Source organism: Otolemur garnettii, unplaced genomic scaffold (assembly GCF_000181295.1).
Source record: "Otolemur garnettii isolate 467f Iridium unplaced genomic scaffold, OtoGar3 scaffold00125, whole genome shotgun sequence".
Taxonomy (NCBI): domain Eukaryota; kingdom Metazoa; phylum Chordata; class Mammalia; order Primates; family Galagidae; genus Otolemur; species Otolemur garnettii.
The window spans coordinates 780,166-805,996 of NW_003852520.1; the positions used below are offsets into that span (position 1 = coordinate 780,166).

General features: G+C 37.7%; 1 protein-coding gene and 1 non-coding gene across 2 annotated transcripts in view; one reads left to right on the forward strand and one right to left on the reverse strand.

Moving 5' to 3' along the window:
- Window positions 1–762: 762 nt before the first annotated feature.
- LOC111727817 lies at window positions 763–896 on the forward strand. Its single transcript, XR_002775276.1, has one exon. It is a non-coding gene; the product is annotated as a small nucleolar RNA SNORA70 (small nucleolar RNA).
- Window positions 897–16,725: 15,829 nt separating this feature from the next.
- Window positions 16,726–25,831, reverse strand: part of CPSF6 (cleavage and polyadenylation specific factor 6) — a 19,607-nt gene continuing 10,501 nt past the window's right edge. Inside the window, exons 9-10 of the mRNA XM_023517916.1 lie at window positions 24,012–24,204; window positions 16,726–17,336 (exon numbers count right to left, since the gene is read on the reverse strand). Of these exons, the coding sequence (XP_023373684.1) occupies window positions 24,015–24,204 (190 nt within the window). The 3' untranslated portion in view covers window positions 16,726–17,336; window positions 24,012–24,014. The remainder of the gene's footprint in view (window positions 17,337–24,011; window positions 24,205–25,831) is intronic.

A 25,831-nucleotide genomic window follows, 5' to 3' on the forward strand; every position in this document is an offset into this window, starting at 1 on the left:
CACCGCACTGCCCAGCTTTCGAGGACAGCCTGAGGCAGGACTGAGGGTGTGAGGGCCTTCCCGTCACTCATCCCTTCTACCCATCACAACACACAAAGCAACGACACCTGCATTTCCCCCTCCTTGTCCCTTAACCTTACACAACAAGGATGTGACGCACAATAGGACCCAGCAGAGGGGTTGGTTTCTTTTTACTATATTACCCCAATATAAAAATCTAGATATGACAAAATAAAAAAGACTTTTCCTACTCAGCCAGGCCAGACATTCTGGAGGCAGCTCTACGCTAATTGGAGTTGTTCGCTGAGCAGGCGCGCCCCCCAGTGTTCTGCGCCGGCGCCGAGGCTCGTGACGACCTCGGTGCCGGAGCTCCGCCTGGTGTCCATCCGTGGTACTGCGGATCCGTTCTCGAATTCAGGCAAGACAGAAACTAGTACCTGGGGCAGGCTTCTAAAAGTCAAAATGTTTAATGTGTTCTACTGTTTCCCCTCCACAGGGAAAAGATGGCAGTTGAAGATTTCCCAATTCTCCCAATTGCACCGTGCTGTGCAGTGATGGCGGCCTGGGAAGCACCCTGAATTTTCCTGTCTGGTTTCAAGCTGTTGATTTCAGACTTGCCTGTGGTACAGAAACCATTACCTGGTTTATGGACTTACGAGGACCTTGGGTAAATTTATTTCTCCATGAGAGAATGAGAGTTGAGGGCTTCCCGTCCCACCTTCTTGCCGCTACCCTGCAATACGCTCGAAAGATTGTTTTCTCCTGCAGCTAATTAAGCTGACCATGCTCCCTTCCTCATGGAGGCCTGGGGTGCAATGGCTGCAACAGCAGCCTCCTTGGTCGTGTACGCAGCCTGTTACTTGTATAGGTTGCTCTAAGGGACCTTGGAGACACTCCTTTCCAATACATGTTCATGTGTTAGACCTTGTGCAGTCCTCAATCTAGACTCCAGACTGGTATACCATGGTGCCTTTGGAAAGCCCCAGGCGCTGTGGCCAGGGTTCACATTGGCTAAATCATCACGTCCATCTGCACCAAACTACAGAACAAGGAGCATGTGATCGAGGCCCTGTGCAGGGCCAAGTTCATGTTCCCTGGCTGCAAGAAGATTCACATCTCCCAGAAATGGGGTTTTACCAAGTTTAACTCAGATGAATTTTAAGTGGTGGCTGAGAAGCGGCTCATTCCAGATAGCTATGGGGTCAAATACATCCCCAATCATGGCCCCCTGGACAAGTGGTGGGCCCTGCACTCATGAGGACTTGTGTACTGTGTCACCTATCAGTTGCGTCCATCAATAATAAACCCTACTTCCTGTCCAAAAAAAAAAAAAAAGATTTTCACTTTCTCCCCTTAATCCCTCAATTCATTTGAATCACCCTTTTGTCCTCACTACTCACTGAACCCATACTAGTGACTCACCAAATCCAATGGTCAGTTCAGCCAGCCATTCAGTAACATTTAACGTACTTCACCACCCTCTTTTGAAACTTGGTTTCTGGGACACTCTACCCCCACACACCATTTGTTTTATTTCCTTCTTCTTTGGCTTTCTCATTCTGTAGCAGCCCGTATAGCCTATGGCTAGGAGAAGTGAGAGTTCTAAGAAATACCTGTGTAGCTCAATAATGGGACACCTTGGTGAAAAGGGCATGGAGAGGGATTTAGCTCTCCTAACAAGCGTGACAGCTCAGAAGATGAGAGCATTGGTGACTTGGCAGTCTCTACACCTGTTGTGTTGAGAGGCAGGAGATCAGCCTTCTATGAAGCTGGAGGAGAAGGCAGTGGGGAGCATGCGCACTCTATCATGGACCCGCTTACTCTGACTCGGTCTCCTCTCCTGCCTGCAGAATGCCAGCACGGCGTCTCTCTGCTGAATATCACTAACCTCTGCTAAAGACTAAGATCTATCTTTCTAAAAAGACTGCTTTACTCTGTCTAAGCCCCTCTCTCTCTCCTGCTAAAGTAGATAGCCCTCAGGCACCTAAGAGAAATTGTTCCTGAGCAAGGTAGCTTAGCGGTCGGCATCTGGAACCTAGTTAAACCGGGCCTGAGACCTGGCCAGTCCTGGGCCCGACATCTCACTCACAGGTTGCCCCGTCTTCTCTTGTTTTTTCTATTTTAAATACACAAGCACCCATGATTCAGTTGGTTGACCTTTACTTTTTTTCCATTATCAATCTCTCAGCGAGCTCATCTAGCCACACTGCTTTAGATATTGCTGATACATCCATGTTTTCCATATGTGAAATATTCCTGATCTTGACCCTGAATTCCCAAAATGTATATTCAGGTGACTACTTCATACACCTATCTCCACTTGGTGATCTCTTAGTTTTCTCGAAGTCAACATGTTCAACATTAAATGTCTGATACCTACACCCACAAAAAAATTTCATACACGACTCCCAAGTCCTATTCATCTCAGAAGAGAACTCCATTGTTTCCCCATTTTGTTAAAAGTCAAAACCTTTGAAGATATCCTTCATTTTTCTCACATTCAACTACCTGGCAGAGGTAACTTTACTTAATGATATACTCAAAATCTAACTATCTCCACTGCTATTCTCCTAATCTAAGCCTCTATTTACCTGTATTAATGCAAAGCCATCCCAGTTGCTCTGTCTGTCTGCACTACTGCTCCTTCAGTTTACTTTTCAAATGGCACCAGTAATACAATGTAGGCTTATGTCACTTATTTGCTCATACTCTTCCAAATTTCTTGTCATACCTTCAATACTATAATCTTTATCAGTCCCTATAAAGCCCTACAAAATCATGTCCCCAAATACCATGCCCAGCCACTTTCCTCTTCTTTTATTCTACCAGATTTTTGCTATCTCAGTTACACTTTGGGTCATTTGAACTATTTTTTTTCTTTTTCTTTTTTTTTTTTTTTTTTTTGCGGTTTTTGGCCTGGGCTGGGTTTGAACCTGCCACCTCTGGCATATGAGGCTGGCGCACTACTCCTTTGAGTCACAGGGGCCGCCCCTAAACTATTTCTTTTGCAAGAGGTTTTCTCTCCCTAAGAACCACAAAGCTGACTCCCCATCTCCTGAGCTCTGTTCAAACCACACTTTGTAGGGGTCATCCATGATGAATTTATATAATAACTTGCTTTATACCACTTAATAACTTTCAATACAAACTATAAAATAAGGTCTAAGAGAGGAAGAATGTTATATTCACTGCTGTGTTCATGTCTAGCACCTGAATGTGTGGCCAGCATGTTTGCTGGATGAATGAATGGATCCTGCCTACTATATGCTGTCCTGATTCAGATCACATAGACCTCACATAAACTCTTATTCCAAGACATCTTGCACACTGCAGCACCACTTCTTTGGGGGCAAATCCTGAAAAGCACATTATGTGAAAGTTCAAAAAAGCAAAATCCTTGAATTACATTTTCTCCAATCAAGTTATCTCTATAGCAGCCAATAAGATCTTAGTCATAGCAGACTGGGAGCCCTTCAAATTTGATAGTGATACACTTACAGTCCAGTATCACATTAGCCCAGGAGTTCAGGTATAGCCTAGGAAACATAGCAAGACCTCACCTCTAAGAAAAAAGAATTTTAAAAATATGTATCTATTGCTTCTTGCAAAAATTACCTATTTATTTTCGGACAGTCTCACTTTCCTGCCCTTGACAGAGTGCCATGGCATAGCTCACAGCAACTTCAAACTCTTGGGCTTCAAGTGATCCTTTGCCTCAGCCTCCCAAGTAGCTGGGACTACAGGAACCCGCCACAACACCCGGCTATTTTTTAGAGACGGTTTCTTGCTGTTGCTTAGGCTGTTCTTGAAGTCCTGAGCTCAAGCAATCAACCTGCCTCAGCCTCCCAGACTGCTGGGATTAGAGGCATGAGCCACCACACCCAGCCTCTTCTCATTTTTACACTGACATGGAGTTTTGATGTTATTCTTGTTTGGCCCCGGGACCATGCCTGGCATGTGACAGGCAACTCAGTAATTCTGAAAGAATAAGTACACAGAACCCACTGATACTTAAGGCCTTTCAAATATTTGAAGACACTATTTACCACCAGCCAAACCCTAGCTTTCCCAACACAGCTTGGTGGCCTGTCACAGTTGCTTCCAACATTGCTACGGCTCATTCTGTCTCAAAGACTCTGGTTCTAGTGAACTTTTTTTTTATACAGAGCCTCAAGCCGTCACCCTGGTTAGAGTGCTGTGGCATCACAGCAACCTCCAACTCCTGGGCTCAAGTGATTCTCTTGCCTCCACCTCCCAAGCAGCTGGGACTACAGGTGCCCGCCACAATGCCCGGCTATTTTTTGGTTGCAGCCGTCATTGTTGTTTGGTGGACCTGGGCTGGATTCAAACCTACCAGCTCAGTTGTATGTGGCTGGCGCCTTAGCCGCTTGAGCCACAGGCATGGAGCCTCTAGTGAACTCTTATCTTACCCAATTTCTTCAGGAAGTAGCCTCCAATCATTCCAAGATTTGACAGCTGTTAGCACTAACATTTTTCGAATGTTACTCGAAAAAAAGGAGACATCACACCACCCTAAGAAGGCCAGAAATAGTTTGGCACAGGTAGATTCCCATCAAGTGCAAAGGTGTCAGGAAGAGGAATGTGCTCCCCAGAGTGGCCCTAAGAGGCAGCCAGTTCCCCTAACAGTCTGCCTCATAGGGAGCACGGCTGTTATGCTGCAGTCAGTTACACACTAGCATCGATTGATGCATCCCAGCCAAGAGAAGAGGGGAGCCTTTGTGTAGCACCACAGGTAACTCAACCTTTGGAACTGTTGACCTCGTTACTGCCCTGGAGATACCATCATTGGTAAGTACACTCCTGCCAGCCCCGAGTTCAGTACCGGGATGCTGCTGACTAGGCACCGGGCTTTCCCCACCCAGTGCTATGTGAAGACTGACTTGATGGCTATCCCGAGAGTAGTGTTATGAACTCACTTCTGACAAAATATAAGCCTTTTGATCAACTTTGATGTTAAGCAAAAGAAAACATAACCAAACGAGTTTTAGAATATGCTTTTTCAAACTACACATGTCCCGCCCCTCTCTTCCAGGCCAAGTCTCTAATAGAGCTGGAGAATGTTTGCAACCTTACCACTGCTACCTCCATACCCTCACTGGACTGCTATCTACCGCTTCAACTGTACTAAAACACATTTCAGATATATAAGTGGAAAATTGTTTTAAAATGGCATTTGCCATATGTTTGGAGAAATACTTATTATTTTAATTACTTGATACTATCATTTTTAAGGTATGATGGTAGCTTAACTGATCTAGAATCCAGTTAGACGTATACAAGTATATTTCTATTATTTTATTGTACATACATCTTACAATACACATGTGCATTAAGGTGTGTTAAGAAAACACACAGATGCCGACCACCATTCCTCTACCTCCCTGCCCCAAACAATTATGCTGCATTTTATTAATGATTTCCTTGCACTGTGTTTCTATCCCTATTGCTGGAATATTTAGTACAGTGTCACAATTTTCCCTGTTTGGGAACTTTAAATAAATGGAGCAATACTGTGTGAATCTTCTGTGACCTGCTTCTCCAGACAGCATGTTAAGATTCGTGGACGCTCATGGGTGTAACTAAAGTTCTACTTTCAGTCCAGTATTTCACTGTACGAATGCTCTACTATTTATTGGCTGACATCTGAGTTCTTTCCATTTTACTATTAAAGACTAATGTTGCTCTATTTGTGTAAATGCTTCCTAGTGCAAAGATCAAGTGTTTCTCTAGGAGCCATATGAACACTTTACAATTTAAAGCTAAACTACTTTCCAGAATAATTGCATCAACTAACACCACTTTCAACAGCATTTTCCATCATACCATATCCTAACCAATACTTAGAACTGATTAAACATTTTCTGCTATTTTTTTTAATAGTCTCACTTTGTTGCCCTTGGTCGAGTGCCGTGGTGTCACACACAGCTCACAGAAATCTCCAACTCTTAGGCTAAAGCGATTCTCTTGCCTCAGCCTCCCGAGTAGCTGGGACTGTAGGTGCCTGCCACACAGTTGGCTAGTTTTGAGAGATGGGGTCTCTCTCTGGCTCAGGCTGCTCTTGAACTCCTGAGCTCAGGCAATCCACCCACCTGGGCCTCCCAGAGTCTTGGGATTACAGTGAGCCACTGTGCCTGGCTGCCAATCCTATAGACATAAAATACCTGTGATTTTAATGTGCACTTCCCAGATGACAAGTAAAGCTGTATTTTATTTCATGTATTTATGGACTATCTGCTGGTTCTGTGAAATCTCACTTGATGTCTACTGCTCATTTTTTTTCTTTTTAAAATTCATTTATTTTTTTGTTGAGACAGAGCCTCACCATGTTGACCTCAGCAGAATGCCATGGCATCACAGCTCACAGCAACCCCAAACTCTTGGCCATTCTCTTGCCTTAGGCTCCCAAGTAGCTGGGACTACAGGAGCCCATCACAACACCTGGCTATCTTTTGCTGCAGTTGTCACTGTTATTTAGAAGGCACAGGCTGGGTTAGAACCCACTAGCCTGGACGTATGTGGCCAGCGCCCTAACCACTGTGCTACGGGTGCCACCCTACTGCACATTCTTCTATTGGGTTTTTTGCTGGTCTTTATTTTTTTTTTTTTTAGACAGAGCCTCAAGCTATTCCCCTGGGTAGAGTGCTGTGACATCACAGCTCACAGCAACCTCCAACTCCTGGGCTCAACTGAGTCTCCTGCCTCTGCCTCCCAAGTAGCTGGGACCACAGGCGCTCGCCACAACGCCTGGCTATTTTTTGGTTGCAGCCATCATTGTTGTTTGGTGGGCCAGTGCTGTATTCAAACCCGCCACCTTAGGTGTATGTGGCTGGTTTGTTGGTCTTATATACCTATAGTTTACTTATTTATTTTTTCAGATAGTCTCACTACATTGCCCTCAGCAGTGTGCTGTGGCATCATAGCAACTTCCAACTCTTGGGCTTAAGCGATTCTCTTGCCTCAGCCTCCCAAGTAGCTGGGAATACAGGCTCCCACCACAACGCCTGGCTATCATTTGGTTATAGTTGTTGCTTGGCAAGCCCAGGCTGGATTTAAACCCACCAGCTCCAGTGTATGTGGCAGGCGCCCTAGCTGCTGAGCTACAAGTACCAAACCTGTAGTTTATCCTTGATATTAGTCCTTTATATATATTCCAAGTACTTTCCTCCAGTTTGGGACTTCTCTTTTCAACCTTTTAATGGCTAGAAATTTCTTTTTTTTTTTTAAGACAGGGTCTCGACCTTGGTAGAGTGCTGTGTCACAGCTCACAGCAACCTCCAGCTCTTGGGGTAAGGTGATTTTGCCTCAGCCTCATAAATAGCTGGACTACAGGCGCCCGCCACAATGCTTGGCTATTTTGTTGTTGTTGTTGCAGTTTGGCCGGGGCTGGGTTCTATCCAGCCATCCTCAGAATATGGGGCCAGCGCCTTACTCACTAAGCCACAGGCACCACCCTGGCTAGAAATTCTTAATTTAATATGTTCAAATTCACAAATTTCAAATCATTTGTACTATTATGTCTTAAGAATTCCTTCTGGACTTGGAGCCTGAGCTCAGTGGTTAGGGCACTGGCCACATACACTGGGGCTGCTGGGTTAGAACCCAGCCTGGATCTGGTAAACAATGACAAGTACAACAACCAAAAAATAGCCAGGCGTTGTGGCGGGTGCCTGTAGTCCCAGATGAGGCAGGAGAATTGCGTAAGCCCAAGAGTTTGAGGCTGCTGTGAGTGGTGACACTACAGCTCTTTACCGAGGGTGACATAGCTAAAGACTCTGTCTCAAACCAAACCAGATAAAACAATTTCCTGTTATTTTTTCCTTTAATCAATTTAGGAATGGCTGAGTATGGAGGCTCACACCTGTAATCCTAGCACTCTGGGAAGCTGAGGCAGGGGAGGAAGGGTGGTTGCCTGAGCTCTTGGGTCCGAGTGAGCCTGAACCAGAGTGAGCCAGCCCAGGCCCATGTTTTTAAAAATAAGGGCTCACTGTGTTGCCAGCCTGATCTCAAAACTCTTATCCTCAAGCATTCCTCCCGCATTGGCTTTCCAAAGTGCTGGGATTTACAGGTATGAACCACGACACCTGGCTAGCTTGGTAAACTTTTAATTCTAATAATGTTGATTTTTTCTACATATCACCTGAAAGCAATGACTGCTAAGTATCAGTTCTACTGTCACATTCTCTAGGTTGGCTCTTCTTACACCTAAAGTGAATTATTGCTCTGCTACTAAATTGTTCTAAATATGTTTCCTCGCCTGTAAAATAAGGAAGTACAACAGACTGTTTTCACATTAACATGAAGTAACATGGAAAAGTGGTCAGCCTATAGTATCCTTTTTTTCCTCCCAAATAATCATTTTTCCTTTGTGTGCTTACAGTATTTTGCACACTGCAATATATATATATGTGTATATATATATATATACACATACATACATATATATATATTTTTTTTTTTTTTTTACTTTTGGCCAGGGCCGGGCTTGAACCCACCACCCCTGGTGTATGAAGCCAGTGCCCTACTTGAGCCACAGGCGCTGACCTACACTGCAATAATTTTGAGTATTATCTGAGCAGAAATTATTTCCCAGCTCCCAAAACCCAGAAAAAATATTCCTAGTCTTTATAAGGAATTCCCAAATCCCACATGTATAGATTAGACCCATAAATGCTGAAAAAGACAGGCTTTTATCAAAGACAAAGCCCAGCATTATCTGGCTGAGCAAAAGCAAGCCACTCTCTTACATATGCCATGTGAATTCTATTCAGAATATTAGGTTGCTATAAATTTCCTCAAGGGAATGTTTAATGAATCCTCTTAACAATCCACTATAAATACAAAGTATTTTCCTTTTCAAATGACTCTCATTGTATGCATTGAGCAAATTTAGGAACATTTTCAGCATAAAAATGGAAATAAGGTGGCTCGGTGCCTATAGCTCAGCGGCTAGGGAACCAGCCACATACACTGGGGCCGGTGGGTTCGAACCTGGCCCAGACCTGCCAAACAACTACAAAAAAAAGAAAAAAAAGGCCGGGTATTGTGGCAGGTGCCTGTAGTCCCAGCTAGTTGGGAGGCTGAGGCAAGAGACTCACTTAAGCCCAAGTTTGGGGTAGCTGTGAGCTGTGATGCCATAGCTCTCTACCAAGGGTGACAAAGTCAGACTGTCTCAAAAAAAGGGAAGTGTTTTGACTAGCTGATTTCACCACAACAGTCAAGGTACTGTTATTATGAGGTTCACTTTGGTTTTGCTGTACTTCTGTGACATAATGGAGGCTACAGGTTAGAATCTTTCCGTTCTTGGCTGTTACGTGGGGCCTGAACACACGCACTGAGCGATCACCACATCAAGACTCACTGCTTCATTTCTAACATACACCTATCTCTAGATGGTAGCACATCACTAATATTAAATATTTAACCCATTCTAAACATTACAAAATATTTTAATAAGATAACAGTTTTTATCACCAGAGCTGACAGTTTTTAAAGCAACCATTACTGAAAAGACTGTAGAGAAATATGCATTTTCACATATAACTGGGGTGGATGGTAGGTCAGGGGCAACTTACGGTAAAACCCCTCAAATTTTCATACTCTTTGAAACAAGTATTACAATTAACTAATTTTTGGAAAACTTGCACTCAGATTTACTTATAAGGATACCCACTGCAGTACCCTTTACACCAGCGGTTCTCAACCCGTGGGTCGTAGCCCACAGGAACTGTATTGAAGGGCCATGGAATTAGGATGGTTGAGAACTACTGTATTAAAGGTTAAAATTATGGCATATGTTGAAATACCAGTCATCAAAGGTACAATCTGTCGATCTTTAATGTACACACAAATCACCAGGGATCTTGTTCAAATGCAGATTTCCTCACCACGTGGAGCCCCAGATTCTGCATGTGTTAACAGGTCAGAGCTCACAGCAACCTCAAACTCTTTGGGCCCAAGCCATCCACCCACCCTGAGCCACCTCGCCCTGCCTTTAAGTTTCTGCCCAATTTCCAGACTCAACGCCGCCATTTCTCACAAATGTCGGACCCATCTCCCTTGTGATCTGCAGGGCAGCTAAAGTAATAGAGGCAGAACCTGTGCAAGCAGGTACGTGAGACATTTTTAAAAATAAGATACCACAGTAAATTGCTATGGTCTGTCTTACACAAAAAGAATTTTAACCCAGTTATCTTTAGAGTAGGTCACTCCAAAGTTTGTGAAAATGGAACATTTTAAAGTAGTATCTTTCTAAATGCTTACACTTCAGGCATCAATAAAAGCTTAAAAGTTTCTGGTGGTAAGAACTTAGCTTGATAACACCAAATAAGTGAAAACTTGGAATCACCAAATCACTCTAACTTCTGCTCACTATTCTGCCATTTGTAATCTCTTGCCGCCCATTGCCTTCTTGGAAAAAGCAGAATGCTATCTAATCATATGGGATCATCAGGAAACTACTGAAGCTGGCTGGGTGTGGTGGCTTAGGCCTGTAATCCTAGCACTCTGGGAGGCCAAGGTGGGTGGATAGTCCAACTCAAGTTGAAAATCAATGAATGTAAACATGTAACGAATACAAATGTGAACCACAACCTTAAGAGGAGAATGAAAAGGAATTCTAGTGATTTATTTTCTGTATGTTTTTTTCAATTGTTGCCTTCAACAGAATCTGAAGCTTGCAGGTCAGAAATCCGGGGCCTGATACTTGGCAAATGAAAATTTACTAAAATCACAAATCTTTTGGTTTAAAAAGTACCCTAGGTCAGCACTGGTAGCACAGTGGTTACAGGTGCCAACCACATACGCCGAGGCTGGAAAGTTCGAACCTAGTCCAGGCAGCTAAACGACAACTGCAACAAAAAACAGCCAGGCTTTGTGGTAGGAGCCTTGTAGTCCCTGCTACTTGGGAGGCTGAGGCAAGAGAATGGCTTAAGCCCAAGAGTTTTTTTTTTTTTTTTTTTTTTTGAGACAGAGCCTCAAGCTGTCCCCCTGGGTAGAGTGCTATGGCATCACAGCTCACAGCAACCTCCAACTCCTGGGCTCAAGCAAGTCTCCTGCCTCTGCCTCCCAAGTAGCTGGGACCACAGGCGCCCGCCACAACGCCCAGCTATCTTTTGGTTGCAGCTGTCATTGTTGTTTGGCGGGCCCGGGCTGGATTCAAACCCGCCACTTTAGGTGTATGTGGCTGGCGCCTTAGCCATTTGAGCCACAGGCGCTGAGCCAAGCCCAAGAGTTTGAGGGTGATGTGAGCTGTGATGTTACAGTACTCTACTGAGGGCAACATACTAAGACTCTGTCTCAAAAACAAAACAAAACAAAAAAAACCCTATTTTGTTTTTAAGCTAACCACTGAAATATTTTTTTGCCCTGAACCTTTTCTGTTTTTGAGAGACAGTCTCACTATGTCACCCTCAGTAGAGTGCTGCTATATCACAGCTCACAGCAACCTCAAACTCTTGGGCTTTAGCGATTCTCTTACCCCAGCCTCCCGAGCCACTGGGACTACAGGTGTCCACCACAACGCCCAGCTATTTTTTGGTTGCAGTTGTCATTTAGCAGGCCTGGGCTGGGCTCAAACCTGTCAGCCTCTGTGTATGTGGCTAGCACCCTACTCACTGAGCTACAGGCACTGAGCCTTTCTCTGAACCTTTTTGAGTACAGCCTAGGGAGGTTAATAATCATTTAAAACGGGACTAAAGTTTAAGAGCAGTAAAATGCTAACACAGAAGGAAATAATCTACTTAGGAGGCTGGCTTCAAGACACAATACAGACAACAGACCAGTTTCTGTTCCCCTGCATATTGCCCATGGATATTAATTATTCAAAATCATATACAATGGCCAACAAATTAGAAATAAAAAAGGGACAAATTGCGAAGTTTTATCAAAACTGTTTTATTTTCAATACAAGATAAATACCATGCTTGTTACTAGCGCAGTTTAAGGCCAACAATGGCCATATAGTAAACTGCTGAACAGTCACCTAAATGCTAAAGAAAGAAAAGACAAAGTAAACATTAAACACAAAATTGCAATTACAAACATTTTAATAAAATGGAATGAGTTTTTTAATAGAAGCTAATATGGATGTCTAGTTCTCATGGACATCAAAAAGATGTCTATTTGATCAAATATCACCTTACCTTTTGCACAGAAATCTTATTGTGAAGTCACCATAGAGTCAATAGCTAAAATTTTAAGACTTTCTTTGGCCTTCAGATATTAAACAAATTATTTACAAACTGATTCAGAAATTCATGGATACTGGTAATATGATACAATTTTTTTTAAGGGCTTTCCATTAAAAATTATAAAACAACTTTGTAAGGCTGTACAGGGCTGTAAACTACTTTGCTAAGATACCATGGGATGCAGAGGAAGAAGAATAAACAGACCTTTTTTTAAGGCTAAAGTCATCAATGTTATAGATGCATTCCTTAGAATACATTATGATTTACCCCAAAGGATCCTTTCCCATTAAATACCACCTGAGTACTACAATTTTCAAAGTAAAAAAATAAACATGAATTTGCCATTATATTTTTAAAATAATTTAACTTACAGAACGCTGAGAAACGTTAAGCAGAAATAGTGTGACAAAAAGAACACACCTTCAAAATGAAATGTCTTAGTAAAATGTAGGGTCTGCCTAATTACGAAATCAATTTAAACATTTACGCCCATGGTGGAGTTTTAGGGTACTCCCACATGAAAAATTCTTGGTAGTATTTACTATCCACAGATATATCACTTCAAGATTTGTGTGACTTCAATTAAATCTAATCTAATATTTAAAAGACTCCCATTACCATGTTAATTAATAGAACAGGAAGTCTTTAACATTAAAACCTGTTCACATATAACCAAGTGTTTATATACCCCACACAAAAATCATAGCAGCTGCATGCTGAGTGAATGCCAACAACCTGAAATTAAAAAAAAACACTGGTTAAGGGTGGCGCCCGTAGCTCAGAAGGTAGGGTGCTGGCCACATACACCCAGGCTGGCGGGTTTGAACCTGGCCCTAGCCAGCTAAACGACAATGACAACTAACTGCAGCAACAACAACAAAATAGCCAGGCGTTATGGTGGACGCCTGTAGTCCCAGCTACTTGGGAGGCTGAGGCGAGAGAATCGCTTAAGCCCAAGAGTTTGAAGTTGCTGTGAGTTGTGACACCACAGCACTCTACCCAGGGCGACATAGTGAGACTCTTGTCTAAAATAAAACAAACGAACAAAAAAATACTGGTTAAGACAAACCTAAACCAATCTGAATAGGATACAACTGCCTGAATATTTATAAAAATTCCTATTTTTTGCTTCTAATGCCAAGAAAGAAGAGTGTAAGAACTTTCTCCCAGGCGTGGCACCCATAGCTCAATGGTTAGGGCATTTGCCACACACACTGTGGCTGGCAGGTTCGAACCCGGCCCAGGCCTGCTAAACAACAATGACAACTGCAACAAAAAAAAATAGCTGGGCATTGTGGCAGGTGCCTGTAGTCTCAGCTACTTGGGAGGCTGAGGCAAGAGAATTGCTTAAGCCCAAGAGTTTGAGGTTGCTGTGAGTTGTGACGCCACAGCACTCTACTGAGAGCAACATATTAAGACTCTGTCTCTAAAAAACCCCCCGAAAAACCAAAGAAAAAAGAGAAGAAGAAAGAAAAACAACAACAACAAAAAACTTTCTCCCAGAAGCCTAAACATTTTAACATATTTTCTATTTCAACTTACAATGAAACTTCAATCCTGGATCTTGATTTCTCTAAATCAAAAATCTCATATTGCGAAAATAAGGAATGCCATATGTAAGGCCACATCTTAATAAATTTGTAATTTTTGGTTGAATACTTACTGAAAAAATTAGTCTAAGGCTTCTAAGAGTCAAGTTGCTAAAAATTAAAAATAAATACACCAGTGTTTAAACTGAAGATAAATGCTAAAAAAGAAAAGAAAAGAAAACCCACACACTGTAAGAACAGAAAAATAGAATGCTTTGCTATAAAATTCCCACTTAATATATTTTAGCACAAAAAATGTCTATTATATATGATGGATAAGCATGCAGTTAAGTACATACAACTAGGGTAAGCATTTACAGATGGCTATGGGATGTGAATGAATGTAATGAATAAAATTTAAAAAGCAATTTTATCTGTAAAAAAGAATCTCAATACAGTATTCTCAGTAAAGAACTAGAACACAAAACTTCCTCTTTAAATAATTTAAGCTGAAGCACAAAACACAAAATTTGAGCCATTTTATAAGATACAGAAAATGCAATGATCACTCAGGTATGAAAACCAAAATGTCTCAAGCACCCAACAAAAAATTCTCGTAGCATCTCATTGTATAAAACAGGATGTATTTAGGTTATTGGCACATTTCAATACATAAGGGAAAGAGAAAGCCTTTAACTCTTTCAACAATTTTCCCCTTTCACTATAAAATATTATACAACATTCATTAAAACCTCCATGTTTAAGAACTGACCCCAAACTAGTAAAAAATAAAGCAACATTCTCCACAGGAGAATTAAATGAAAGTAATATCTTAAGCTACAAATTATTTGTGAAGTCTAAATTGTAGTTAACTGCTTAAGAACATTCTAGGTAAAAGGGTAATTAAGTAACTGTAAATCACTCCAAACCTTGCTTATGAAAACTGAAAGAACAAAATAAACACCCTTGATGTTACACTGGCGTATGCTTTTCATAACATAGTTCCTTTCAATTCAAAGGGTTGCTTCATAAGTGATACCATTCAGGTGCTGTAGCACTTATCCGTAACTTTACTAACTGGCTAAAAGGAATGTGACTTGATAGCAATGATAAAAGCTATGGTTTAAAATTCAAGTTTGCTTTCATATCCACTACAGTTATTAATTAAGGAAAAAATGAAAAGGTCTCTGAGACACTGTATTTTTTTTTTTTTTTTGGTGTCTACACAAGAGTTTATCTCTTTGGATTGTTTTCACACATTTAAAAAAAAAGAGCTTTCAAATTAATACCAACCTATAAACAGAAGGGGGGATTAAGCATTATACGAGGTTTGCAATTTTCACCTTAACTGCTATACATTCATGTGTTGTCAGGTAGAGGAGGATTTTGTAAAATTACTCGGTCAGACCAAAAAGTTATTTCGTTCTGACAACACTTAAAATAATGGACTGCAGCAAACAAATCTAGTACACTCATACTGTCTGCAACAAGTCATGCAACGAAATGAGCCGAGCAGGGAGGGAGAAGAGTAATATAGATGGAGCAATTAAGGGTTCCACTGATAAAAAATGGAAAGGTAAACAGAGGATTTAGTTAGTACAAAATTTCCAGTTTCAGATTCAAGTGCAATTAGATTTTTGTGATTCCATTAAAATTGTTCAGAGAAATTTTTATTCTCATGGACATTTTACTTACCTTTTAATCTTACTATTAACTAACTTTCCTTGTAATATATTTATGTCCATCCTTCTTCGCATTAGGGCATTGTACTTAAAATTTTTAAAAAGCTAAGAAATGACAAAAACTAACACCTATACAGAAAACGAGAAAATTGAATTTGATACAACTTTTGAATAATGTTAAAAAGGCAACTGCATTTTCAACGAGAAAAACACTTAAAAACTCACTTCTAAGAGCGAATAGTTCTGATAAACACCAATGATCCCATGCACAGATACGCCAAATACAAAATACTTTTAAATAAAACTGGCAGTTATATGGATAATTCAAAATAGCTAATTTTGTGAGAAGCAGTTTGTTAGCAGCCAAGATGTAACTGAAGGACGGCAGTGGAAATTTCTGGAGGGCTTCTACAGTTGCTTATTACATAATGTCTAGGGTACTTAAGTACTTTAAGCATTATCCTGAAATTTGGCTATATTTTAAAAACCAATGTGTATTATCAGACCCTTCAAAGATAATTTGATCTTAAAAATATATTAACAAATTAGCTTGTTTAAAATTGTAACTCAAATTTCTGAAGTCGTGAGTGCTAATTACCTTCCTAGAAAATTATCTAATCGAGACACTGCCTCTAATTTTGCAAGAAAGAATGCATGCTAGCCAAGTGTTTTAATGTGGGCCTGTATGTAAGGCAGGTCTTAAAAAAAAATCTTTGATTAGCTAAGTAACTTTAGCATGAATCAATAGGTTGAACGAATATACACAGAATTCCTTAAACTGTGCAGACAGGGCCCATCTGTATCTCCTGTTACACACACTGGAGAATATGACCCAAAGTTAATAAACATGACTTCCTTCAGGAATCTATACCAATCAAAAAATAAAACTAAGGCTCTCTTAAATCCCATGTATCTACTGCACGCTGTATTTACACTGACTGGATTCAAAAATAAACCATCAATATGAAGTAAGAAATAACTGCAGCATCAAATCAGAATAGTCGAAATATTTCTTCAATGCTAGCAGTACACAATTAAGTGTTTCAGTACATCTGTGTTGTAATTAAGCTGCATTACATAGCAAATATGTATGGGTTTTTACTAAAATGTTAAAACTTCACATTTTTTTGACCCCTAACACATTGACTGGATTGCTGTGTCTGTCAAATTTCAGTTTACAAGTTTACATACCATTCAGCAAAGTCACAAGCTAAACTAGGTAAAAATAGCTAGAAAAGCAGAATATAGAAATATTGAATATCCATGTAATCACCTATTCTAATATCAAAATCAAGGGCAAGTGACAATTAGTATGTTTAATTCACTGAACGCAAGATTAGACTGAAGCATATCCAAAACGCTATTGCAATGCTTTTGTAAAGGACAGTAAAAATGTTGTCATAGTAACATTATCTTTAAATATTGCTGAACACAAGACTTTCCCTGAGGTGTAAACATCAAATAACTTGAACAGCTTTACACATCAGCCCCATTAAACAGTTTATTACAACACTACATCTATTGTAATCAAAGTGGTGCTGTTTACAGACATTATCATATGAACATTTTTAACAAGAACAAACTACTATAAAAACAAGCATTTACTTGACTTTTTTTTCCAATTGCTTGCACATTATAATGGCCAAATGTATATAACCAGTAATAAAGTTGCAAAAGCTATAACTTTTTAAATCACATAGGTTTCCTTCAAATAAAACAGTTAAGCAACATAAAAAATAAAAGTAGAGCTACTGGTTACCATTTATGCAGATTTGCTTTATTCAGATCTATTCCTGTTCATTTTATCCATGAATCCTTACAGGTTCAGTTCAATCACAAGAAGTAAACTGCTGGACAAGCGTCATTTTTCCCCCATGAAGACTCTTTTGTCGTGGAAGGTGATCCTCTTCCTTCAGCTGTAATGTGTCAAAATTTGTGATGTAGATTTTGCTATTCCCCATAATACACAGAAAAACGCTGGCTTAATTATACACAAGTCGTGCATCTACTTCCCTGCTGTTATATCATTCTAGCACACGGTAAGAGTTAACGGAAACAGTAGCTGCCCTCGTGCTGGAGAATGTTCTCCAATTTATCTGATGATTAAAAGACATTCTGATTTCTTTCTTAGATATTATTGCCTTATAAATTTAACTGAAACAGAAATGAAAATATAGCAGCTACTGTTTCTGTTAGATAGAAACAGTCAAAGTCATTTTCTAAAATATGCAAACTACAAAAATAAATGGAAAATGCTGGGATGATTTTAATGTAAATATTTTTCATTTGCCCACATATCAATTCTATAGTAACTCATTTAACAATTAAAGGCTGAACTGAATATAAAATGCAATGAATTATTTTACAAATTAATTATATTTATTTGACAGCATACAGGAACTTCTGCAATTGTCATAAATCAAATGGTGCTCCACATTACAAAATTAATGAAATTTATAAATAGTTCAATATGAACATTTAAAATATGACATCCACATACAAATCTTTAGACATAATACAAATTTAAAACATTTACTTTACTTTCACTCTATTCCAACCTACATCAAATTATCTAACTTAGTATATAAATTAACCAAAAAGAAGCAAAATGGGAATCTACAATGATAAATTTCATCAAACACTCACATAAAGGAAAAATAAACAGAATAAAGTTGATAAACTAAAATTTCGAAAGTACGTATGTAGGTGTGAACTTTAGGTAGAGGTTCACATCAATTAACTTGAAGTGATCACTGAAATTTATATTGAAAATGTAAATTCTGAGAACACTTCAAGAATAAAGTGATCTTAGAGTCAAAAGGGCACAATGTTTAATGATAATTCTCCCATAAAAATACCTGAAAAATATTTTGCTCTAGAATTAAAAGTAATTTTCTGTTCCAATCATAAATTTTTCCCCAGCTAGGTTTTATCTTAAGAGCATCAGCGTACATACAAATTCACAATGCCTAGCAGCAAAAACTTAAATATTTGATAACTGCAAAAAGGAAAAAAAGATGTTACAATCCCTAACTTTCTCTTTTAAGTTCTACACGCCCACATTTTCCAGAGATACTTCAGCCATTTCTAATGTTACCTTTAATTGCACCTTCATCTTACATGTTGATGAAGCTATTTAGTAAATTATTTAATGGAAAAAATCTAAAATGGCAGCTGTCAAGTGCTTTAGTTTTACTACTGACAATGCACTTTTTAAAAACTGAAAGACAAAGGGTATGTTCTAATGTGAAAAAGGAATTACTGGGAAGTGCATAAACCTTACTGCAAAGAAATGCTATTTCCCTAAAGTTTGTTGTGCTAGAACAGTGGTTCTCAACCTTCCTAATGCTTTGGCCCTTTAATACAGTTCCTGTGGGTCACGACCCACAGGTTGAGAACCGCTGTGCTAAAAGGAATGAAGAAGAGATCGAGTCATTGAGAGGGGAAAATTAGTCACAGTGAGCAAAACATAAATATTCAACCCTTCCATAAAACACATCACATACACTACAACTTTATAGCATCATCACTCCAGTGAAGAAATATCCTATTTTTTATTTGGAGAATTCTTTTTGTGAAATTACAACACACACTTTTATTCAGGACTAATGAACTTATTTCATGCTTGATAATACTTTATATAGATAGACCTTTAACTATTAATAAAACTCTAATTTTCACCATACACACATATAAAGTCTGGGGGATAGTCTAATGGTTTAACTTCTATTTCTAAACACTTTACATTTATCCACTTGGAAACACAAATGTTACAATCTCAAATGGAAGCAAATCTGAAGGCAACACAACCCATTTCCAATAATCCAATTCCATATTATAGTCTCAATGTCTAAGTAGACATCTACATAAACAAAGATATCAAAAAGAAGCTGAGAAGTAACAAATACATTCAATGCCCATATTTTCAGAATTTCATTTGGTCAAATCTATAATGTTAAAGTCACACAATTATTTGCTTTAGCTATCAATTATAAAAGGAAAACCTACATGGGAACAATCATTAAAACAATTAAGACAAATGGAATCTACAACAGCTCTTTAGTAAAGTCTATAAACTAAAGTGAGGACTTCTGTAAAATCTCAATACAAAGATAAATAACTATTTTAGATAATATAAATCACACCATTATTAAAAACTCAAATTATCAATGTTTCTGTTAGAAACTTATCTGAGCAAATTTGTTAGTACTGGTATTTTAAACTCATTGTAAATTCATCTTTTAAGAGTCAAGTATATACCTGATAGGGCATTTTTAAGAGTTTCATATTGATTAAAAGAATTCTCATATAATTTGAGATGCACTATTAATGAAATTAAAATCACTTTTCTCTATCACACAATCTCTCCTTAATGAGAAGAATGGAGAAGAGGTGGGCAAGAGAAATAAATGTCTGTATACAAGATAAGTCTTTAAAATGAAAATTCCTTCTTGCGTGTACTAGAATGTATTACACAAAACCAATTCTGTTTATTACAGATGCTTACAAAATGTTCCTTGCTGCCAAACATTTCATATTGGCCTCTTTCTACCTTTGGACATAGTACTTACCTCATTTAAAATAAATCATTTCAATACTCTATAAAACATACACATAATTGTTGCTCTAGGCAGTCCACTAAATAGAAATAGACTCACCACAAAAGAAAAATTAGCTTCGCGCCCAAAAGATTCACAAAATGGACATTTTAAAATAAGCTATTTGTTACTTAAAATTCTTTGTGAGTTAAAACAAGCTACCACAGAAGGCAAAAATCATAAATATGGATAGCATAAATAGCACCCATATCCTTTTTTTTCATTATTAGGTTTTCTTTAAACAATGCTAACTCAAATTATTTATTCAAAACAATCTAATTTACATACTAAAACAATGGTAGTTAAGTTTAACATTGAGATGAGGTGAGAGAGCAAGGTGACCCACACTAGCACTGAATTTGTTTTAAACCAGGAACATCAATCATTTGTAAATAAAATTACATTCTTAAACCACAGTGAGCAAAACACACTATACATCCATTCAAGGGATCACTTCCTATCCTCTTTTGTAACCAACTAAGACAGGTTTTGTAAATAATACTAAAAATAAGGAAAATTTAAGAGTTTGAGAAACAAGATCTAGCTTGTACAGACGAAGCGGAGCAGTTAGGGAGTGTGGCAAACACGGGAGACACAGGGCTGGACTTGCCAGACAACCCGCAAATGACTGAGAAGTTGCAGAATAACTTTTAAATCTTATTACAACCAGTATCAGTCACCAGGTAACTAAGAGAATTGTAATTTCCACATAAACCTTAAAACAACACTAACTCTTAAGAAAAGGAAATATCTTAACATGTACAAAAAAACCCCAACACCTTTTAATTCTTTTGGTTTGTTTTTTCCCCCAATTAATACACATCTATAAGCTGAATAAGCAAATACAAAGCATTATCAATCTTATACAAAAATAACAAAATCTAAGATCATGATATTTAAGGTAGAAAAAAAGGCAGGAAAAAATTAATCACACAGTAAAATATATTTATTTATTCCAGACTACATATACAATGCTTTAAGTTTTTATCAAAGAACTGGATAATGATTTGGGAATATGTAAAATCTCACAGACTAGGGAAAGGGAAAGTCTGAATAAAGAGTATTTAAAAAAAAAAAAACTCTTGTTTTAGTACACGAAGAAAAACAACACAAATTTGCTGAGTACGGAGGGCTGTTCCAAACAAGTAATGAGAGGAACACTACCTAAAAGAAAATAACTCAACTATGAAAGAGAAATTATTTCTGTTAAGAAGTACACTCTTAAAACACTGAACTATTTTTATTTTGCTCAGAGTGGTCTGAGAATAGAGGCAGAAATTACAGAATATGAAGCACATGCATTTACATACTGAAATTTACAATAGTGGTATCTTCAAAATTAAAATATTATCTATGGAACTTAGATATTGAATGCTTTTAGAAAAACTCATACATTTTAAAATGAAGAGAATGCAATTAACATTACCAACAGTTCAAACACAAAAAAAATTAAGATGGGACAGACATTAACAGCTTGCCAACATCATTAAGTTTCCAGTTAAGAACTTGCCCTTTTAGTCATCCATCATTACGTTAATAATAAATTACATTAGTATTTTACTTGTATACAGACTTACTACTAACATTCACTTTAGCTTTCAAGTCACTCTTATTCCATTTAGTCCATTTAATACATGAAAGCTCAAAAGGACTCATATATTAAAACTTCTAAAGAGGTCAACAACAGACCTTATTATGATGGTGATATAATTTGCACTTAAGTATTTTTGTTTCCTTAAAAAAGTTTTTCACTTAAATATATTTAATCCCAGACCCCACCCTTTTATTCATTTTCTACATCCACAATAAATACTGTTTTATATAGCAGAGGTACAATAATCCAGGACAACAGAATTTTTTGCACTGGAAATGTTCATGTAAAATTTGGCTTGGATGAAGGCACATACAATATTACAACTCAATTCTGATTAATGTACAAACAAAACATGGAAATTCTGGTATGGTACATCAGTGATTAAGAAAAAATGTCAACAATAATATTTGCACGTTAGGAATTCATAGTTAATGTCTGAATGTAATGAAACTCAAGTCATGATAGATTTAGGTGTACCCATTACTGGAATGTAATGTTAGTTAATTCAAACTATTTAAGATTAACAATGGACTTTTCAGAAGGAGTTTATTTGGTTGAATATGCTAGTTTTTCCAAAAGCAGTAAGAAAATTCTCATTAACTAACTTTGGGTTTAAATTGGTTTAGAGGCCCCTTGATGGGTACTATCCAGTTTTGGAGATGAATGAAGGTATATTCAATTTTTTTTTATCATGGCTTCACTAACTAGAAGCTTATTGATAACTTACAAAGTCTAAAAATATATGTACCTTTCTATAATTGAAATGGCTAATCAAGCTAGGCATTTCAACTAATAACCTGACCACGTTCACCTTAAGTAACTGATGGACACTGCACATTTTTCTTTATGAGATCAGATGTATTTAACTCAAGGGGAAAAAGTACTGTATCTTTAAAACTTAGTGTTTCAATTTACATGATATAACATTCAATTTTTACATCCGCAAATAGTATCAATTTCAGTAAGCTTAGTTTTATAAGTGAAAGATGTTTTGCCTCATATTATATAAATATTTTGAGAATATTTATATTAAATTTGGTAATACAATACATGGAGAACTCCATAAAAATAAAAAATTTGATATTCAACCTATATATTCAAAATGCAAGGAAAGTATTAAAACCAGCCTTTTCAGTTGAAAGCCCTTAAAATGTACAGTGTAAGAGCTTAAATGTCCCATAAAAATAAGACTTTACATACTTATTTTCTAAATAGTATTTATTATTCAAAAGGATCTCATTTGCTGAAGTTATGCTTAAAGAAACTGCTATTCTGTCACAGAATTACATACACTTGATAAAGCCTTTAATTTTGTCCATAACAATTTAAATACTAACAATTACCATGAATTAATTTTCAGTAAGTTTCCCGTGAGTACTGAGTAACTGCACAAAGAGTATTTACCTATAAGGGGTTTGTTTTAGCCTAGTTTAATTTGGATATGCCACCAACATATATAGAAAATACTTCTGTTTACAGAATAACTTTTGTGTAACATGAACAAGCCTTATAGTGCCCTCTTCCCAACTCTTCACATGAATAAATGCTGTCCACAAATATAAAAATAAAATTACATGTGAAAATGAAGCATAAACAGACAACTCTCCCCACTTTATGAAAAATGTACACAAGAAATAGTTCTAAAATACAGAAAAAAAGACAATGATTATGGTTTATGAATGAAACATCAAAGAAAATTATTTCAAGGTTATTCTAACCTGGGATGTATGGCTTGACATAATCTATCCTGAACCCATAACCCATTTTTAATTAAGTACTTTTACATTTTCTTTGCAAATTAAAGAATACTGTTTCTTTTCTTTAAAAAAACAAATACCAGATGCCAAGATAACAGTGTCTTTTATAAAATATATTACTTTAAGGAAAAAGACTTTAAATGTCCAGAGAAAAGAACTTCCTGTTATTATAAGAGCTTATAGCGTTAGACGTTCTTAAGAAGTTACAGGGACAAATTAAATTAATTCAAGAATAGCAACTTTAAATTTATTTTTAAAAATCCAAGCATATAATATCTATGAGAAATAACTCCCAGTACATTTTAAATCACATGAAAACTGTTATGTGATTATAAGAATCCCAATTTTTAGATTTTAGAAGTACACAATGAGTCCTCTTGATTATTTCCTTGCTTTGTTAAGACCATTACTAATTTGAAACCTGAAAGTGATAACTCATCAATATTCAAGAATAAAGGGTCAAAATTTTTACCTGTTATTACTTACCTGTTATCAGTCTCAGGTGTTTCCAGAAGATTAAATTCAGAACAAGTAGTTGGACCACTTAAAATGTAGGTACATACTGTATAAACAATAGCCTTGGAGTTATAATTGCTGTTAATAGCACACATGCTAAATATACCAGGAACAAGGAATACCCACCTTCTAACGATGGCGATACTCTCGCTCTCGGTCACGTTCTCGGTCACGATCCCGATCCCGATCCCGGTGCCTTTCCCGTTCTCTGCTTCTCTCTCTATAATAATCGTCATGGCGATCTCTACTACGGGATTTATGACGCCGACTCTTCTCTCGTGATCTACTATGGTCCCTCTCTCTTGATCGTTCACGTCTTCTAAAAGAAATTACTGGATTAATCCTCTCCATAATTAAATAGCTTAAAAAGTAAACGGTATTTTGGTGTTTAAAAAGTCTTTGTAGATCCAGTTTAGATTTACTGCCCTAACCTGTCAATAATGATTTACCAACTCACCAACAAGCATGAATCAGAAATTTCATTTTTTAAAATATTTACCAAATTAGAGAACCCCATACCATGAAAATACATCATATGATCTATTTAAACTAGTAGCCTTACACTGACATGTGGTATATACTGACTAAACAAAAAGGTAAAGGAGAGAGACTTTCAAAGCACTTGTATTTGAAGATAGAAAATTCATAAAATCACAACATCTAACGGGGTCTATATAGATAAAATACCACCTCTACCTACAAGTTACCTCATTCTACATATAAAATATTTCTACATTTCTACCTAGCCATGACATGGTTCATCAGGAACACTAAGTCTGGAGAAGAGGCAGAAGCCTAATAATAACTGTGACCAGTAGAAAGGACTGCTACTGTATTCACATTGTATTTAATAATAGAAACGTTTTATGAACTGCCTAAAAAAAAAAAAAAAAACAACCCAAAACAGATAATCTAAGGACAGTTTGTTACATAAAAGACTTTTAGAAATTCTGCTAAATTCACAATAAGGCAATAACTATTGTCTGTTAGTTTAAATAAAAGAATTTTTACCTTGTATTTCTGCACCAGACAGCTAGGCTTAGCAAATATTAAGTACAAAGCTCCTTGATCAAGGAAGTTCCTTGGACTTAAACAAAAACAAACTCCAGGAGAAAAGGGCTGGTTAGGGTGGCTCGCACCTGTAATCCTTAGCACTCTGGGAGGCCCAGGTGGGAGGACTGCCAGAGGCAAGGAAAGACCAGTCTGAATAAGAACAAGGCCACATCTTTACAAAAAATAGAAAAATTAACCAGATGTGCATGCCTGTAGTCCCAGCTGCTCAGAAGGCTAAGGCAGGAGTTGCTGTGAGTTGTGACAATGACACTGCACTGTAGCCTGGGAGACAGAGTGAAACTCTGTCTCAAAAAATAAATGAAAGAAAGAAAAGGAAAGGAGGGAGGGAAGAAAGGAGAGAAAGAAGAAAGGGAGGGGGAAAAAAGAGACAAGATATGGTCTATAGCTATGATAAATTTGTTCAGATATAAAGATCTTTACACTGGGTCAAAAAAATAATAGTTATAAAGCTGGGGACTATGCCAATGACAACCTTCATTTCCTTAAGGAAGATTCTATTACCAGATAAAGTACACTAAAAGTCTACAAATATCCTATAAATATTAAAGACCTATCTTTCAAAAATATACATAATCTCATGGCTATCAGTAACGGTAAAAAGAACTACTAAAAACTAGGTTAGTTAATCATTCATTTACGCTTTCACCCCCTCATTCAAGAAATACTCATTTAATACCCACTCTATACCAGGCACTCTATAGGAATTAGAAATGTGTGCTATATATTGTTAAACAGGATAGGCCAGGTGCAGTGGCCCACACCTGTAATTCCAGCAAGGTGGGGAAGACTGTTTTAGCCCAGGAGTTCAAGATCAGCCTAGACAACACAGAGAGGCATCACCTCTACCAAAAAAAAAAAAAAAAAAAAAAAAA